The following is a 19,684-nucleotide window of genomic DNA, read 5'->3' on the forward strand; positions in this document are numbered from 1 at the left end:
GGAAGTATATAGCAATCCAGGCCTTCCTAAAGAAAGAAGAAAGGTCTCAATATACGACCTAACCTTACACCCTAAAGAGCTGGAAAAAGAACAGCAAATAAAACCCCAAACCAGCAGATGACAGGAAATAATAAAGATTAGAGCAGAAATCAATGCTATTGAAACCAAAACAAAAAACAAAAAAAAACAGTACAACAGATCAACGAAACCAGAAGCTGGTTGTTTGAAAGAATTTAAAAAATTGATAACCCCCTAGCAAATTTGAGCAGAAAAAAAAAAAGGGAAAGGACCCAAATAAATAAAATCAAGAATGAAAGAGGAGAGATCACAACCAACACTGCAGATAATAATAATAAACAATAATAGAATATTATGAGCAACTATACGCCAAAAAAATGGGCAATCTAGAAGAAATGGACAAATTCCTAGAAACCTATAAACTACCAAAACTGAAACAAGAAGAAATAGAAAATTTGAATTGACCCATAAACAGTAAAGAAATCAAATTAGTAATCAAAAATCTCCCAAAAAACAAGAGTCCAGGGCCAGATGGCCTTCCAGAGGAATTCTACCAAACATTCAAGCAAGAGTTAACACTTCTTCTCTTGAAGCTGTACCAAGAAATAGAAATGGAAGGAAAACTTCCAAACTCATTCTATGAAGCCAGCATTACCTTGATTCCAAAACCAGACAAAGATTCCACTAAAAAAAGAACTATAGACCAATTTCCCTGATGAACATAGATTCAAAATTCCTCAACAAGATATTAACCAACCGGATCCTACATTAAAAAAATGATTTACCACAACCAAGTGGGATTTATATCTGGGTTGCAGGACTGGTTCAATATCCACAAAACAATCAACGTGATTCATCATATCAATAAAACAAAGGACAAGAACCACATGATCCTCTCAATAGATGCAGAGAAAGCATTTGACCAAATACAGCATTCTTTCTTGATAAAAACCCTCAAGAAAGTAGGGATAGAAGGATCATATCTCGAGATCATAAAAGCCATATATGAGAGAACAACTGCTAATATCATCCTCAATGGGGAAAAACTGAGAGCTTTCCCCCTAAGGTCAGGAACAAGACAAGGATGTCCATTCTCGCCACTGTTATTCAACATAGTATTGGAAGTCTTAGCCTCAGCAATCAGACAACACAAAAAAATAAAAGGCATCCAAATCAGCCAGGAGGAGGTCAAGCTTTCACTCTTTGCAGATGACATGATACTTTATATGGAAACCAAAAGATTCCACAAAAAAAACCTGCTAGAACTGATCCATGAATTCAGCACAGTCTCAGGATATAAAATCAATGTACAGAAATCGGTTGCATTCCTATACACCAATAATGAAGCAACAGAAAGAGAAAGCAAGGAATCGATCCCATTTACCATTGCACCAAAAACCATAAAATATGTAGGAATAAATCTAACCAAAGAGGTAAAAAATCTATACACTGAAAACCATAGAAAGGTTATGACAGAAATTGAAGAAGACACAAAAAATGGAAAAATATTCCATGCTCCTGGATAGGAAGAACAAATATTGTTAAAATGTCAATACCACCCAAAGCAATATGCATATTTAATGCAATACCTATCAAAATAACACCAGCAGGGGCGCCTGGGTGGCGCAGTCGGTTAAGCGTCCGACTTCAGCCAGGTCACGATCTTGCGGTCCGTGAGTTCGAGCCCCGCGTCGGGCTCTGGGCTGATGGCTCAGAGCCTGGAGCCTGTTTCCGATTCTGTGTCTCCCTCTCTCTCTGCTCCTCCCCCGTTCATGCTCTGTCTCTGTCCCAAAAATAAATAAACGTTGAAAAAAAAAAAAATAACACCAGCATTCTTCACAGAGCTAGAACAAACAATCCTAAAATGTGTGTGGAACCAGCAAAGACCCTGAATAGCCACAGCAATCTTGAAAAAACAAAAACAAAAACCCAAAGCAGAAGGCATCACAATCCCGGACTTCAAGCTGTATTACGAAGCTGTAATCATCAAGAAACTATGGTACTGGCACAAAAACACTCAATGGAACAGAACAGAAAACCCAGAAATGGACCCACAAACGTATGGCCAAGTAATCTTTGATGTAGCAGGAAAGAATATCCAATGGAATAAAGACAGTCCCTTCAGCAAGTGGCGCTGGGAAAACTGGACAACAACATGCAGAAGAATGAATTTGGACCACTTTTTTACACCATACACAAAAAATAAACTCAAAATGGATGAAAGACTTAAACATAAGACAGGAAGCCATCAAAATCTCAAAGAGAAAGCAGGCAAAAACCTCTTTGACCTTGGCTGCAGCAACTTCTTACTCAACACGTCTCCAGATGCAAAGGAAACAAAAGCAAAAATGAACTATTGGGACCTCATCAAAATAAAAAGCTTCTGCACAGTGAAGGAAACATCAGCAAAACTAAAAGGCAACCGACGGAATGGGAGAAGATATTTGCAAATGACGTATCAGATAAAGGGTTAGTATCCAAAATCTATTAAGAACTTCTCAAACTCAACACCCAAAAAACAACTAATCCAGTGAAGAAATGGGCAAAAGACATGAATAGACACTTCTCCAAAGAAGACATCCTTGGCCTTGTCATCCATGGCCAACTGACACATGAAAAAATGGTCAACATGACTCATCATCAGGAAAATAGACATCAAAATCACAATGAGATACCACCTCACACCTGTCAGAATGGCTAACATTAACAACTCAGGCAACACAAGTTGTTGGCGAGATGCAGAGAAAGATGATCTCTTTTGCACTGCTGGTGGGAATGCAAACTGGTGCAGCCAATCTGGAAAACAGTATGGAATTTCTTCAAAAAATTAAAAATAGAACTACCCTTTGACCCAGCCACTGCACTAATAGGTATTCATCCAAGGGACACAGATATGCTGTTTTGAAGGGACACATGCACCCCAATGTTTATAGCAGCACTATCAACAATAACCAAAGTATGAAAAGAGCCCAAATGTCCATCGACAGATGAATGGATGAAGATGTGGTATATATATAGACAATGGAGTATTACTCAGCAATCAAAAAGAATGAAATCTTGCCATTTGCAACTATGTGGATGAAACTAGAAGGTATTATGGTAAGCAAAATTAGAGAAAAACAAGTATCATATGACTTCACTCATATGAGAACTTTATGATACAAAACAGATGGACATAAGAGAAGGGAAGCAAAAATCATATAGAAACAGAGAAGGGGACAAAACATAAGAGACTCTTAAATATGGAGGACAAACTGAGGGTTATTGGAGGGGTTGTGGGAGGGGGTATGGGCTAAATGGGTAAGGGGCATTAAGGAATCTACTGAAATCATTGTTGCCCTATCTGATAACTAATGAATGTAAATTTTAAAAAAATAATAAATTAATAAAATTAATCTATGAAAACTATAGTTATTATTATACTTCTGAAATATGGCACATTTCCCCCTAAGATCAGGAACAGGACAAAGATGCTCATATTCATCATTTCTATTCATCATTATAAAGCAATGAGGTGAAAAAAAAAAAACCCACAAAGTTTAGAAACCAAGTTAAGACGTTTTGGGGCGCCTGGATGGCTCAGTCAGTTAAGCATCCAACTCTTGATCTCAAGGTCATGAGTTGAATCCCTGCGTTGGGCTCCACACTGGGTGTGGAGCCTACTTAAAAAAAGAAAAGGGAGGGGGAGAATCAAGTAAGACTTTCTTTCGTAACTGACAGGATTGTATACACAGAAAATCCAAAATAATCCACAAACTATTTGAATAATATTTCAAATAATAATTTAATTTATGAATGTCATTGGATAAAAAGATCAAAGTACAAAAAGAAATTGCAATTCACGCTAGCTGAAAAATCAAAAAGGAAATAAATAAAAATATTTACAAAGCAAAACATACCACATACCTAGAAATAAATTAAAAATATTCAAGACCTCTAAAATTAAACCATGAAATACTGTTAAGAGAAATTACAGACAACCTTGGTAAATGGATGATTATATTATGTTCAATTGGAAGACTCAGTATCATAAAGATGTCAATTTCATTCAGGTTATTGCATCAAGTCAATGCCAATTCCAAGCATACTCTCAGCGTATTTGTAAAAATTGATAAGGAAATTCTAAAAATATAGAAACAAATGAAGAATAAAAAAATTGTGTCTCACTCCCAGATTTCCCTACATACTACAAAGCAACATAGAGATTGAGAAGCCATCTTTAGCAATCTAAAGATATGTTAACAGATGGCATCTAACCTTTATGAAAGGATTTCTACAATTACTTAGCCCTTGTTGAGTTACCAGACTTCAGTTCCCCACTATTGCTAAGACCACAGTAAGCACAACATGCTAGCAGGCACAACATGCTAGCAGACAAGATTACCTCTATTCCCATATCCGCACTTGTCCACTGCTGCCTCCTCCCCTCTCTGTATACATGACAATTGTCAGGACTCTGACTCAGTGCAGACTCTACTCTGGTTTCTGGATGAGCATGGGAGCCTGCCTTAAACAAATCGGGACACTGCACTGTGACTCGATAACAATTAGCAAGTGAGCCAGTCAGATTCTATTATAATCAACATATTGGAGTTATTCAAAAAGGCCATCGATTCTTTTCTCCCTGAGACTTCAACATGGAAAGAAAGAGCCTGGATCTTCTGGGACCTACAGCAGAGAGAAATAGCCTGCCAGGAAGAATAGCTAACCCAAAAATGCACAGCCAAGACACACAGACAGAATTCGTCAAGATAATAAATTCTTTATAGCTTACAAAAATGAGAAGAGTGAAAAGAGAAGCCAGAGACTGGGAAATGTTATTTGTAATATATGTATATATAATATACGTAACATATATACACGCACATATATAAAGGTTTTATATATGTATGTATATGTACGTAGATATAGAGATACACATACATACAATAAAGGATAAATACCTAGAAACCCTTCAAATAAAAAAGGAACCAAGCTTGGGTGAAATGCTTCAACAGGATGTCCTCATAAAAGATATCCAACAAGCACGTAAAACGTACTTCTCATCCTTACATATCAGGCAACTGCAAACTAAAACCAAAGCAGGATGTTACCATATCCTCTGCTAGATGGCTGAAATTAGAAAGTTTGGCCAGCTAAATGGAATAATCGCAATTTCCACACATTGCTTTTAGGATGATAGGTGTAATCTACCTTTTTGAAAAACTGCAGTAACTATCGAAACTAAAGATAAAGTCTACCCAGTGATCTCATTCCTACATACAAAACGTATATCAAGAGAAATGAGTGTTAAGTCTGTGAAAGGAGCAATTAAAACGTAAACCAGACACCACACTAAGAAACCAAACATGCAATTGTACATATTGTATTTAAGCACTTAGATAAAGATCAAGAAAATCAAGAATAAGCAAACCTAATAAATTGAATGAAAAGTCAAAATTGTGGTTTCCTTTGTGGAAAAATTATTGACAAGGCAGATAAATAAACTTTCTGGAATCCTGGGAATGTTCTGATTATCAGGGTGGGTACGTAAGAAAAATTTCATCAAGTTATACACTTAGGAGTAGCACACTTCATGCATATTGGTATATATATGCTTTACTAAAAGAGCAGAAAATGATAAAGGGAAAGTGCCATAGGTATACTTTCAGAAATAAAGTGGAAACGTAACGGAAGGGAAAAGTATAGCTAAATGTACCTGAAGAAGCATAAACTAAAGAACTCCTTTCTCAAAAAAGCAGAAAAATGTTTGTAGGTGTCAAATATACATCTTTCTCCAGTAAAATAGGATGACACCCTGTCTGATGCTTACAATTATAACTAATCTTCCCTGCTGTCCACAGCTCTTCTCACTTGAGGTCCCAGGGGATTTACATAGCTGTCTTTCCCCTTGAGCAAAGTGATGTGATGGATTGGACCACAGAGAACAATCCTGCTCCAAAATGGCGCCAATTCTACATATTCAGTTGATGTGCCAGAGGGACTATAGTATCAGCAAAATGACAGTGCTGGAACTTGCCAGAAAATCTAAGAAGCTGTGTATGACCATGATGGAGGAACTTATGGAGAGGTCTACAGAGCTGCTGTCTCTGAGGTTACTGAAGTGAAAACATATAATGTTCTGTTTCAAGCTAGAATTGATTGGTGGGTCCAGTAATCAGGAAAGTGAGCTGGAAACTGAAGCCCACCTGGCCCCTATGCATCTGTCTTCATTGGATGGCTCCACTAAATGAAGAATAATGGCTTCTTCTGCCTTCCCATTTCATGCAAACTACTTTCAACAACTCTAACCTGGAACTGGATAAAGGAAATGATTTTGAGAAATGAAGTCCCAACCATGTCCAACACATACAAGCCAGCTCAACCAACTTTACTTCTAGCTTTCTTCTCACAAGGTCTCTTTTTAAACTCAAAACACTGGGTCCAACTCCCAGCCTTGAGTAAGGACAAAGAACAACATACAAAAACAAGGTATCAGAGGCGACTCTTCTTTGGAGAACATCGCACTTATTAATTTCTGCTGAAATTGCGTATTAGACAGGAAAAGCTTTTAATAGTAAAACCTGATAACATCAAAAACTAGAAGTTCTTAGTTAAAAAAAAAAAAAAAAAGAAAAAGAAAGAAAAAGAAAAGGAGCACCTGAGTGGCTCAGTTCATTAAACATCTGACTTCAGCTCAGATCATCATCTCAAGGGTTGTGGGTTCAAGCCCCACATCGGGCTCACTGCTGTCAGCCGGTCAGCACAAAGCCCGCTTCAGATACTCTATTCTCCTTCTCTGTGCCCCTCCCCCACTTGCGCTCTCCCCAAAATAAATAAGTATGAAAAAAGAAAAAAGAAAAAAATACCGAGTAGGCAATTTCCAGTATCTACCATGCTGGATCAAAATGAAACTACCAATTACAAGAAAAAAATTACAAAAGAAATCACAAATACCAAAGTGTTGATACCATAATGTTCGTATACTTGGAGAACAATGAACATTAATTAGAAACTAATTAAAAAAAAACAAAAACACTCCTGCCTGCCTATGAAAAATACCTCAAATCCCCTTATGGGTCCAAAAGATTTTGTTATGAAGAACATTTACGTCTCAGCCCAAATAAAAGTACCTCACAATTTAAGTATGGTTAGAGCTGAAAAAGTATTAGAGGAAAACTTATCACTTTAAAGATTCACACCAGAAAACAGAAAGTGAAAATCAATGAGCCAGCAGTCCACTTTCAAGGTGAGTCACTGATCTGTGCTTCTAGTTAAGCTTCCTTATCCACAGTTAACTGATGTTCATTGAAGGTATTACCACAAGGTTTACATACACAGGTTTCTCTCAGCTGTGAGTTCTCGAGTCTTCAAACAGATAAGCAACAACTTCCTGCTTTCTTACATTCACAGGGTATCTCCGCAATGTTAGACGGAGGATGTGAAAATGCCTTGAAGACACTCCCATATTTCTGACATTTATGTATTTTCTCTGCTGTGAGTTTTCACATGTCTTCGAAAGTAGGCAGGGCACACAAAGGCTTTCCCACATTCCTTACATTCATAGGGTTTCTCTCCAGTGTGGCTTCTTACATGTCTTCGAAAGGATGAGGGACAACTGAAGGCTTTCCCACACTCCAGACATTCAAAGGGCTTCTCTCCAGTGTGCATTCTTGCATGGACAGTAAGGTATGAAGAATGGCGAAAGGCTTTCCCACATTCCTTACATTCATAGGGTTTCTCCCCAGTGTGTGTTCTCATGTGGATCCTAAGGGCTGAGGGATAAATGAAGGCTTTTCCACATTTCTTACATTCATAAGGTTTCTCTCCAGTGTGAGTTCTTATATGTACTGTAAGGTGGGAGGAACTAATAAAGGCTTTCCCACATTCCTTACATTCATAAGGCTTCTCTCCACTGTGAGTTCTTAAATGTTCCGTGAGGGATGAAGAACGGCTAAAGGCCTTCCCACATTCCTTACATTCATATTGTATCTTTCCAGTGTGATCTCTCACGTGTGCTCTGAAGGATGAGGGACAACTGAAGGCTTTTCCACATTCCTTACATTCATAGGGTTTCTCTCTACTTTGATTTTTCACGTGTGTATTCAGAGAAGTGGGAAGATAGAAGGCTTTTCCACATTCCAGACATTCATAGGGTTTCTCTCCAGTGTGTTTTCTCATGTGGATACTTAAGGAGGAGGGACAATTGTAGGCTTTCCCACATTCCTTACATTTATATGGTTTGTCTCCTGTGTGTGTTCTGACGTGGACAGTGAGTTTTGAGGACTCACTGAAGGCCTTCCCACACTCTTTACATTCGTAAGGCTTCTCTCCAGTATGAATTCTTATGTGTATTATAAGGTGAGAGGAAGAACTAAAGGCCTTCCCACATTCCTTACATTCATATGGCTTATCTCCACTATGAATCCTCTTGTGTTTGGAGAGTGAGGAGGAACAACTAAAGGCCTTCCCACATTCCCGACATTCATAAGGCTTATCTCCACTATGAATCCTTTTGTGTTCCGTGAGGGATGAAGAACAGCTAAAGGTCTTTCCACATTCTTTACATTCATAGTTCGTCTTTCCAGTGTGAATCTTCATATGTGCCCTAAAGAATGAAGAACAAGCGAAGGCTTTCATACACTCCTTACATTCATAGGGTTTCCCTTCAGTGGGAGTTTTCACATGCTTCTTAAAACAAGCAAGAAAATGAAATGCTTTCCCACATTCTTTACACTGATAGGGTTTGCTTCCGGCGTGAGACCTGATGTGATTTTTAAGGGATAAATGATCTGCGAAGGCCGTTTTACACTCGCGGCATTCATAGGACTTTACTTCAGTAGTTCTCTTCAGTATATTCAGATGTGAGATTTGGCCGAAGGTTTGTCCACGCCGATTTTCTTCACTATGTTCATTGACGTTCTCCACCATGGGGCTTCTTTTAAAAATAAAAAGCACATTATTAGTGGTAAGTAAATTTTTACCATTTTCAGGGATTATGTACATTTTCTGCCCCCATCAAGTTACAAGTTCAAAGTTCTCCCAGAGGGCTCTACCATAGCCAATATTATCAATGAGTTGTTTTGACTTATATAATTTTTCTGATCATTGCTTACAACTGAACTATGTGTCAAATAGTGAAGATCTCAATGTAATTTTCTTTTAAATTTTTTTTTCAACGTTTTTTATTTATTTTTGGGACAGAGAGAGACAGAGCATGAACGGGGGAGGGGCAGAGAGAGAGGGAGACACAGAATCGGAAACAGGCTCCAGGCTCCGAGCCATCAGCCCAGAGCCTGATGCAGGGCTCGAACTCACGGACCACGAGATCGTGACCTGGCTGAAGTCGGACGCTTAACCGACTGCGCCACCCAGGCGCCCCTCAATGTAATTTTCAAAAAAAAAAAAAAAAATCTTGGAAAAATTCTTTATGAATTCACAATTTTTGACCAAGTTCTATATACGTGTTTTTTTAAGTTTTATGACATTTTAAGATCCTCTCCTCAGGCACTACTTTTTCTTACTTACCTCAAATGTCTCTCACGGTTTTTGTTCTGATAATAAATACCCCAGTATTCCCCGTTTTTGTGTAAAATGGATGACGAAGAATCATTCCTTTTGCATCTAACTATCTTCTGTTCGTTGGATATTTTTTGTCCATAAGTATCTTGTGGAGTAACTGATTCTCTAGTTTTAAGTTGAGTCTCAAAACCTGAAACAAAAAAGTAAAGGCACCTATAAGCAAAGGACTTCTGGAAGTGTGGCTGTTTCAGGACTTTGGTAATAATATGCACAATGGTCAAAATGGTATGCAACTAAGAAATGATTCTATGAAGACTAGGACTGATAGTGACACAAATAGGGAATTATTAGGAGAACAAAACACAAAGGAACCGGATAAAGTGCACATGACCAAATACTAACTTACAAGAGGAAATACAGATCTGTCCAAGAACAAGGACACTGTGAGAATACTGATAAAAAATCAAAACAAGGAATCTGGAAGATCAGACCCCTCAAACAAAACAAAATTTTGCTCTGCTTTTATTTGATTTTTCCAAACGTAATATCCCCCCAACCAGGATAGTTTCTCCCAAGGATTCTTGCCTTCCTGGTGCTCCCCCTGGATAGGTCCTCTTTCCACTGTTTCCAGGTCCTCCTCTTGTTTCCACTGGGAGATCAGATACGGAGTGTGGAGTGGATACCCTAGTAATGCAGAAAGGCTTATCGTGATGGAAAACAATGACGAACCATGAACATTTCCATGACAGTCAAAATTTTGCTCTTCTGATACTCTATGGGCAAGGTAAATTTAATTTCAACAAGACGTCAAAAAAGTTTTTCAAGTGGGGGCACGGTAGGGGGGGTTGACAGTGACAGAGACAATGACACAGCCTCTGATTTCTAGAACCAATGTGACAATCATATCTAAACTTCAATATTAGAAGCTGGTCTGATACTCAGGACCCTTTGTTCTCCTGTTGAATATAAAAATCTCACAGAATACCAATCTTAAACAAGGTTATGCTGAGACCATGATAAAATTAAGCAAACAAGGCCACTATGTAATTTAATCTAAGGGTGACCCCCCCCCCACCCCCGCAATACACACACACTACTCCATAATAAAATTTCTACCTCTTTTTGTCAGCATCCAATCTAAAGTGACCACCTGTGGACTGAACAGTGTCCCTTGAAAATTTATGTCCAAACAGATCAATGAAACAGAACAGAGAGCCCAGAAATAGACCTACATAAACAGTCAACTGATCTTTGACAAAGGAGCAAAGGTAATAGAGAAGATAGTCTTTTCAACAAAGACTGAAACAACTAGACCTCAACATGGAAAAAAATTAACCTAGACACAGACTTTTATACTTTTCACAAAAATCAACTCAAAAAGGGATCACATGGATCAAAGACCTAAATGTAAAATGCAAAACTATGAAATACCTGGAAGAAAACATAGGAGAAAATCTAGATGACCTAGGGTCTGGAGATGACTTCTTAGATACAACACCAAAGGCATGACCCATAACAGAAATTCACAAGCTGGACTACATTAAAATTAAAAAAGTATTGCTCTACAAAAGACACTGGCAAGAGAATGAAAAGATAAGCCACAGACTGGGAGAAAACATCTAGAAAAGACACATCTGATAAAGGACTGTTATCCAAAATAAATAATTTTTTAAAAGTTTATTTATTTAAGTAATCTCTACACCCACGTGGGACTCAAACTCACAACCCCAAGATCAAGAGCCACATGCTCTACTGACTAAGCCAGCCAGGCACCCCCATTAACAAAGAACTCTTAAAATTCAACAATAAGAAAACAAACAACCTGAGTAAAAAGCGGGCCAAAGACCTCAACAGACACCGCACCAAAGAAGAGATACAGATGACAAATAAACATGAAAATATAGTCCAAAATGTCATCAGGAAAACACAAATTGAAACATGAGATACTACCACACGCTTATGAGAACAGCTAATATCCAGAACACTGACACCAACAAACGCTGGCAAGGAACTCTCATTCGTTGCTGGAGGGAATGCAAATAGGGACACCCACTTTGGAAGATAGTATGATAGGGCAATCACACTTCTTGGAATTTACCCAAAGGAGATGAAAACATGTCCACACAAAAACCTGCACACACAGGTGTACCGCAGCTTTATTCAAAACTGCCCAAGCATTGAAACAATTAAGATATCCTTCATGGGGCTCCTGGGTTGCTCAGTCGGTTGAGCATCCAACTTCGGCTCAGGTCATGATCTCACGGTTTGTGAGTTCGAGCCCCGCGTTGGGCTCTGTGCTGACAGCTTGGAGCCTGGAGCCTGCTTCCGATTCTGTGTCTCCCTCTCTCTGCCCCTTCCCCACTCATGCTCTGTCTCTCTCTATTTCTCAAAGATGAATAAACGTTAAAAAAAAAAAAAATTTTTTTTTAAAAAGATGTCATTCAGTGGGTGAATGGATAACTAAAACTGTGGTACATCCAGACAATGAAATATCATCCAGAACCAAAAAGAAATGAACTATCAAGCCACAAAAAGACATGGAAGAATCATAAATGTATATTACTAAGTGAAAGAAGCCACGGGAAAACCGATACGATTTGGTCCATATGATTCCAACTACGTGACATTCTGGAAAAGCCAAAACTATGAAGACAGTAAAAAGATCAGTGGCTGCCACAGGTTAGAGGGGAAGAAGAGATGAACTGACAAAGCAAAGAGAATTTTAAGGCAGTTAAACCACTCTGTATGATATTATAATGATTGATATATATACCATTATGTATTTGTCCAAACCACATAATGTATAACACCAAGACTGAATCCTAATGTAAACTATGGATGCAGGGTGATGATGATGTGTCAATTCAGGTTTGTCAGTTGTAACAAATGTACCACTCTGGTAGATGTTGATAGCAGAAGACACACTGTACCTGTACAGGGGCAGGGCATATATGAGAAATCTCTGCATCTACTGCTCCATTCTGCTGTGAATCTACAACTGCTCTAAAAACAAGTGTCTTAAAACAAAATGTCAGGGACACCTGGGTGGCTCAGTCGGTTAAGTGACTCTTGATTTCAGCTCAGGTCATGATCCCAGCCAGGGTCATGGGATCAGGCCCCTCGTCAGGCTCCTCGCTGAGCATGGAGCCTACTTAAGATTTTCTCTCCCTCTCCCTCTTCCTCTCCCCCCCCCCCCCCCACTAGCGTGCGTTCTGTCTAAAATTTAAAAAAAAAAAGTCATGTTCACTTGAAACCTCAGAATGTTACTTTGGAAATAGGGTCTTTGTAGATATAATCAAGTAAAGATGAAGTTACACTGGATTGAAGTGGGTCTTCAATCCATTGACTAGTGTCCTTATAAGGATTAACACAAAAAGGGAAAAAGGCCATGTGAAGATAAAGGCAAAGATTAGAGGGGCGCCTGGGTTGCTCAGTCGATTGAATGTCCGACTTTGGCTCAGGTCATGATCTCACAGTTCATGAGTTCGAGCCCCACATCGGGCTCTCTGCTGTCAGCACAAAGCCTGCTTCGGACCCTACTTCCCTCTTTCCCTCTGCACCTCCCCAGCTCCTGCTCTGTCTCTCCCTTAAAAATTAATAAACATTTTCTTTTAAAAAAGGCAAAGATTAGGGGCGCCTGGGTGGCGCAGTCGGTTAAGCGTCCGACTTCAGCCAGGTCACGATCTCGCGGTCCGTGAGTTCGAGCCCCGCATCAGGCTCTGGGCTGATGGCTCAGAGCCTGGAGCCTGTTTCCGATTCTGTGTCTCCCTCTCTCTCTGCCCCTCCCCCGTTCATGCTCTGTCTCTCTCTGTCCCAAAAATAAAATAAAATAAAAAAAAAAAAAAAAGGCAAAGATTAGAATGAGAGAGCTGCATGGGGCACCTGGCTGGCTCAGTTGGTGGAGCATGCAACTTTTGATCGTGGGGTTGTGGGTCTGAGCCCCACATTGGGTGGAGAGATTATTTAAAAAGAAAATCTTAAAAAAAAAAGAATGATATGCTGTGTACCAAGACACCCAGGATTGCTGGCAACCACCAGAAGCTGGGAAGAGACAGGAGAAATTTTCCCATAGAGCCTTCAAAAGGAGTCTGGCCTTATATTTCCAGTCTCCAGAAATATGAAATAAGTCTCTGCTGTTTTTAGCCACAGTTTGTGGTACTTTGTTATGAAAGGCCTAGGAAACTAATACAGCCAGCTTCCACAGGCCCATCCTCAAATCACTCAACCAAAGCACAAACCCTATAATATGTACTTTTTAACACCTTTCTGAGACATACCACAGCTCCCCAGGTCACTGAGTAATAAACCCCACTTGTTTACAGGTATGTTCCTGGTAGTCTCCGAGTAAAGACCACTGACATCAATAAAATTATCCTAAGGACCGAAACCACAAACCTCCCCAAGACCCAAAGGGATGCCCGAAGTCTATGCCCACACTTTCAACACGTAATAAGCATCAACGCTTTTAACCACAAGAAAAAGTTCACTACACAGATGTTTATTTTCATGATGAAACCACTAGACACAGTAAGTTCCTTAGGGTCAGTGAGTGTCTGTCGTATTTACCACTATATTCTAATTCCTCAGTCCAAATCCTAGAACAAGGTCAATTAGTAAAATTGTTTTCTCAACAACTAAACGAAGGAATGCTGCCACTCTTACCTAATGAGGCCAGGTTCTGGAAGTTTTCCAGCATCACATCTCTGTAGAGGTTCCTCTGAGCAAGATCTAGCAAAGCCCACTCCTCCTGGGTAAAGTCCACAGCCACATCCTCAAAGACCACTGAGTCCTAAAACACACCACACATATTCTCTTCAGAAAGGTACCAACTCTCCCCATATATGCAGAACTGATGAGGTTGATAATACTGGGGAACTGAGAACTAACTAACTCATAGTAAGTTCTGAAGATACTATGGTCTCCTGACATCTACCCCAGAATGCAGTCATCAGATCTTTCGCTCTCCCCGTAACTCTCTTCCTGACTGATCCAATCCTGTCTCACGCATCTAACTACGCTTCTAAAATGTTAAATTTATCTCTTCCACAGTTTGATGGTGACCAATTCCAGTCTTATAATAATCCAGAACAGTCCAGAGCATATGGCTGAAATGAGAGAAATGCTCTAGAAATGAAATAAATTCCACATTGACACCAGCAGTTACTTGTTACAGAAACAATTTCACCTGCTTCCTTCTTTCCCACCATAGCAATGAACACAACATGAAACACTGGGTCATATCGCAATGAGGTTTAAATGCATAAAAACACACCGGAGAACAGAGAGCTCTTCTTTTTTTCACTAACCTGAGACCCAGGGGACTGCAGAAATACAACTTTCATCTCAGGCCCACAGCTAGCCATATTTTCTTGTCCTCTAGGCCAGGGGTCAGCAAACTACAGCACATGGGCTAAATCCAGCCTACTACTTGCTTGTGTAAATAAAGTTTTACTGGACCACAATAAAACATTTGTTTAAGTACCGTCTGGGGCTGCTTTAGGCTAAATTGGCAGTTCAATTGCAATAGACACTCTATAGCCTTCGAAGCCTAAAATACTTACTATGTGGTCCAACAGAGAAGCAGACTGCTGACCACTGCTCCACACAATTAGGAGGTCAACGACCTGGCGGAATGGAAAATTCTTTTGGCGAATTATTAGCCCCTACTTACCTGTGTCATATTTTTCTGCAACTCAGCAGCTCTTTCTTCTTTCATGTTCCCTTCATGAAGAAAGCCAGAGTACTGAGAAGTTAGAGCTGAAGCAAGAGAAAGAAGACACAAGAATCCAGATCTCCCCACAACTCACGAGGCGAGATGCTACGGCAGGTCCATTATGAGGGACCACACCCCTCAGAACAAACACACACGTGCACAGCCCCAAGACACCCAACCAAACACACCCTGATCTGCTAAGAAGGTGAAGTAATCTTATGTCCTCTAGAGCTAGAAACTCTTTAGAGCTAGAAACCATTGCTGTGGTCCATGTTGATCAAAAAAAAAAAAAAAAAAAAGGTTAAACATCCCATTTTGTAAGTTAACTGAAATTTTTAAAAGTTTAGCTGTCGGGGCGCCTGGGTGGTGCAGTCGGTTAAGCGTCCGACTTCAGCCAGGTCACGATCTCGCGGTCCGTGAGTTCCAGCCCCGCGTCGGGCTCTGGGCTGATGGCTCAGAGCCTGGAGCCTGTTTCCGATTCTGTGTCTCCCTCTCTCTCTGCCCCTTGCCCGTTCATGCTCTGTCTCTCTCTGTCCCAAAAATAAATAAACGTTGAAAAAAAAAAAAAAGTTTAGCTGTCAATTTTCCCATGATAATGAAAAGCAAAACCTATGACACGATGCCTTCAACCATAAAAATACACACTGTGTCAAATCCAAAACAGCACTTCTATATCCAACTTCTGGGGGCTCCACTCCCAACATTTCTTCTGCCCTCCTGGCAGGCTAACAGGCATTGCTTCCCAGCCTCTGACCACCGAATCCTCCCTCCAGGGGCTGCAGGGTCTCTGAAACTTGGTTTTTGAGAAAGAGCATCAACCGACTCAATTCCACGTGTCGGAGGCAGTGAAGACTGCCATGCTTGACTCTCTTGCTAAAGTTTGCCTGTACAGAGGACCGCCGCAGCAGGGCAAGAACACCTCAAGTTAGCAAAATATGTCATCTCCGACGGCGTTCTCTGCAGCTGTTACGCAAACTTAAAATAACAAAAACGCAACCGTTTTGTCCGTGCAGTGGATCCAGCAGTATGTTTTAAATCTAGTAAAAACTACAACATCCTTTACTACATTAGTAACGTGCCATTTGAGCAACCATGATGTGAGAATGACTTTGCCAAGAGCTTTCCTCTCAGAGAAGCTCTGCAAACCAGATATTACAACTAGTTTAGAGTTGAGAAATCTTAGCATCGATTAACCACATACTCAATGCTACTCAGTCAGAAAGGGCGTATATACTACATATACAGGCGTGTGAATGCAGGCCTATTTTCCTTCAGAGCCTAAAATCCCAATGAGTGTATTTCTGAACACAGACCTTACAATTTAGTTGTTAATGAGGCTGTTATTACTAACATTACCAGAGTCTGGCCTGGAACCCTGCTGTGCACTCTGGAGAGTACACAAACGAAGTATTCTACTGAAATGTTTTATCTTCGTGAGCTCCTTCTCTTGACTAAGCCTCCTGTCTTGAGCAAGGACACTTCCCTTAAGGCCCTTACCTCTTGCTTCTTTATTTCATATTTACTTAGGTAATATTTACCCTGATCCCACTACATACAGTCACAGGGGATATAGCACTAAACAGAACAGAAAAGTCCTGAAGCACAGGGATGTTATAATCTTTTAAGGGAGGGGAATAAACAGAGAAACATATCAGGTAGTGGTACGTGATACAAAATAATGTAGCCAGCACAGTATAGGGATAGAGAGGCACACACAAAATTATCTTTAGTGAGTCAGGACTACTTTTGTGGCAGGAAGAAGTAGAAAATTAAAAGAAGTGTTTCAGGTACACCTGGGTGGCTCAGTGGGTTAAGCTTGCAACTCTTAATTTTGGCTCAGGTCATGATCTCACAGTTGTGAGATCAAGCCTCACATGGGGGCTCGACGCTAAGCGTGGAGCGGGCTTAGGATTCTCTTTCTCCCTTTCTGCCCCTCTCGCTCATGCTCGCTCTCTAAATAAATAAACATTAAAAAAAAAAAAAGAAGTGTTTCAGAGAACACTGGAAATCCACAGCTGGTGTGATTTATATATTTATATCATCAATTCCAGACGAAAAAAAAATCAGTAATGGTGGGCTAACGATTAATCTAAAGGTTGGAAAAAGAACAGCACAAACGTTCAGAAAAATGAAAATAAGACAAAATTAATGGTATTTTTTAAAATTAATAAAAAGAGGGGCGCCTGGGTGGCTCAGTCAGCTAAGTGTCCAACTTCAGCTCAGGTCATGATCTCAGGGTCCGTGAGCTCAAGCCCCATGTCAGACTCTGTGCTGACAACTCGGAGCCTGGAGCCTGCTTCAGATTCTGTGTCTCCCTCTCTCTCTGCCCCTCCCCCACTCACGCTCTCTCAAAAATAAATAAACGCTAAAAAAAATTTTTTTAATAAAAAGAATAAAAACTAAAAATGTGCCCTTTGAAAACTAATGAAATCAACATACCTTTAGCAATTTTAATAGAATTATGAATGGGTCACAACCACAGATGTTGCAGGGAGAATATAACCAAAATATTAAGGAAACATATATGAAAATGTACAGACATGAATGAATTTCTAAAAGAAGTATAACTTTCTGGCGACATTCTTTTTTTTTTTTAAAACGTTTATTTATTAATGAGAGACAGAGATACAGAGCATGAGCAGGGGAGGGGTAGAGAGATGGGGAGACACAGAATCTGAAGTAGGCTCCAGGCTCCAAGCTGTCGGCACAGAGCCCGCGACGCGGGGCTCGAACTCACGAACTGGGAGATCATGACCTGAGCCGAGGTTGGTCACCTAACCAACTGAGCCACCCAGGCGCCCCTTTCTGGCAACATTCTAAAATAAATACAAAACTTGATTACAACCAGCCCTTAATTAAACAAAACAGTAGTTTAAAACATGCCCACAAAGGAAATATAAATTACAAATTGTTTCACAGGCAAGTTCACCAAATAAGTAAAGGGTTCCTAATTCCATTGCAGGGGTGGAAAATACGATTTTCCTGAATGTTTCCAAGACCAGAAAAGTGCAACTCAAAATAAAATAGGCAAGATCTCATTCATACATATGAATGCAAGGTAATATAAAAATATTAGTGCAGTCAAGAAATGAATAGTGGTTAAAAACTGAATCTTCAATTAATATAATCATCACATTAACAGAAAACCATGACTATTCCTCTTAGATACAAAATAGTCACTGATCTCTATGAATATCCACTGGTGATAATTTAACCCACCAAAATTAGAGAACAGCTTTAGTTGGAAAAAATAATTATCTACAAACACCTACAGCAAACATCCTATTTAACTGCTGAAATGATAGAATAACTCTGGGATCAGGAACAAGGCAAGGATGCAAATTATACACTATTCTAGTACTGTCTGTCTACCGTAGTGGAAGTCCTAGCAAATACCCTAAAGAAATAAAAGGAAGGGGCGCCTGGGTGGCTCAGTCGGTTAAGCCACTGGCTCTAGATTTCCGCTGAGGTCATGATCTCAGGGATGGGGAGATCCAGATCCTGCCCCTTGAGAGCAAAGAGTCTGCTTGGGATATTCTGTCTCCCTCTCTTTCTCTTTGCCCCTCACCTGTTCGTGCTTTCTCTCTCAAACAAACATTAAAAAGAAGGAAAGAAAGAAAGAAAGAAAAAGGAATGCAAGGTACAAGAATAAAAGAGAAAATGCTGAGAATGGCACAAGACCGCACTCTCGGTATGAAATTCAAAACAATCTACAGATAAATGATTAAAATTTATAGCTGCATTCCACGAGGGAGGGGTAACAGGGATAGTAAGTAATCAGTTCACATTTATGTACCTGGATATAATGTATCAAATTGATGCCCACAGGCAAGGTAAAGTTCTCCGATCAAATATCTCCTGCCCCAGGAGGGGAGAGATGGGAACGGAGTTGAAGCAAATGTCACCACCCCGTGCTCACCGAACACGCTGAAATCCAGACCAACGTACAGACGAGGTGGAGGCGCTCGTCCCCGTAACCCGAATGGCAGGGATGCTTTTACTTTCTGAGAAGACACCAAAAGACACCAAATCGGCTTTGGAAGGCCGATTAAATACGAAGGTGGTTCTCTAACTCTAACCTACAGCCGACTCACCCCGGCTGCTGGACGCAGCCCAGAGCTCCGGATTCAGTGAGTTCGGGACGAACGGCGGCCTGCCGCTGGGTTCCAGCGGGGATAGGAGGCACGGCCGAGGGGCCGTCCTGTAAATGCCGACCTCTCCGCCTCCAGCGGGTCGGACCTGGCACTGGCCAGGGGCAGCCGGGAAGGACACGAACGGAGGTAATTAACTACCTCAGACTCGAGACGGGGACCGAAGAGATATGGCCGCCAGCTCGCGCAGGCGCATGAGTCCACTTCTGCTTCCGGTTTCTGGGCCTCGCACAGCGTAAGGGGCGGAGCCTCGGTAGCTGAGCCGTAAGATTACGAGGGGTGGTCGTGGGGGGAGGCGTCT

The 19,684-nt window shown here is 40.5% G+C and overlaps 1 protein-coding gene across 1 annotated transcript; it reads right to left on the reverse strand.

Moving 5' to 3' along the window:
- Window positions 1-7,386: 7,386 nt before the first annotated feature.
- LOC115503194 (zinc finger protein 699) lies at window positions 7,387-19,576 on the reverse strand. Its single transcript, XM_030299261.1, has 7 exons — window positions 19,327-19,576; window positions 19,152-19,236; window positions 15,191-15,276; window positions 14,182-14,308; window positions 10,105-10,203; window positions 9,526-9,709; window positions 7,387-8,935 (listed from the first exon to the last, which is right to left on the reverse strand). The coding sequence occupies exons 3-7, from the start codon at window positions 15,233-15,235 to the stop codon at window positions 7,477-7,479; spliced, it is 1,914 nt and encodes a 637-aa protein (XP_030155121.1). The 5' UTR covers window positions 15,236-15,276; window positions 19,152-19,236; window positions 19,327-19,576; the 3' UTR covers window positions 7,387-7,476.
- Window positions 19,577-19,684: the final 108 nt, after the last annotated feature.

The sequence above is a fragment of the Lynx canadensis genome, chromosome A2 (genome assembly GCF_007474595.2).
Source record: "Lynx canadensis isolate LIC74 chromosome A2, mLynCan4.pri.v2, whole genome shotgun sequence".
Lineage (NCBI taxonomy): Eukaryota > Metazoa > Chordata > Mammalia > Carnivora > Felidae > Lynx > Lynx canadensis.

Coding starts and splice junctions, on each gene's coding strand:
- LOC115503194 (XM_030299261.1), bottom strand. CDS start 15,235: ATGAAAGAAGAAAGAGCTGCTGAGTTGCAGAAAAATATGACACAG. Junction 10,204..14,181: donor CCAGAACCTGGCCTCATTAG/GTAAGAGTGGCA, acceptor CTGCATTACTAG/GGTATCCACTCCACACTCCG. Junction 9,710..10,104: donor CCAGGGGGAGCACCAGGAAG/GCAAGAATCCTT, acceptor TTTTTGTTTCAG/GTTTTGAGACTCAACTTAAA.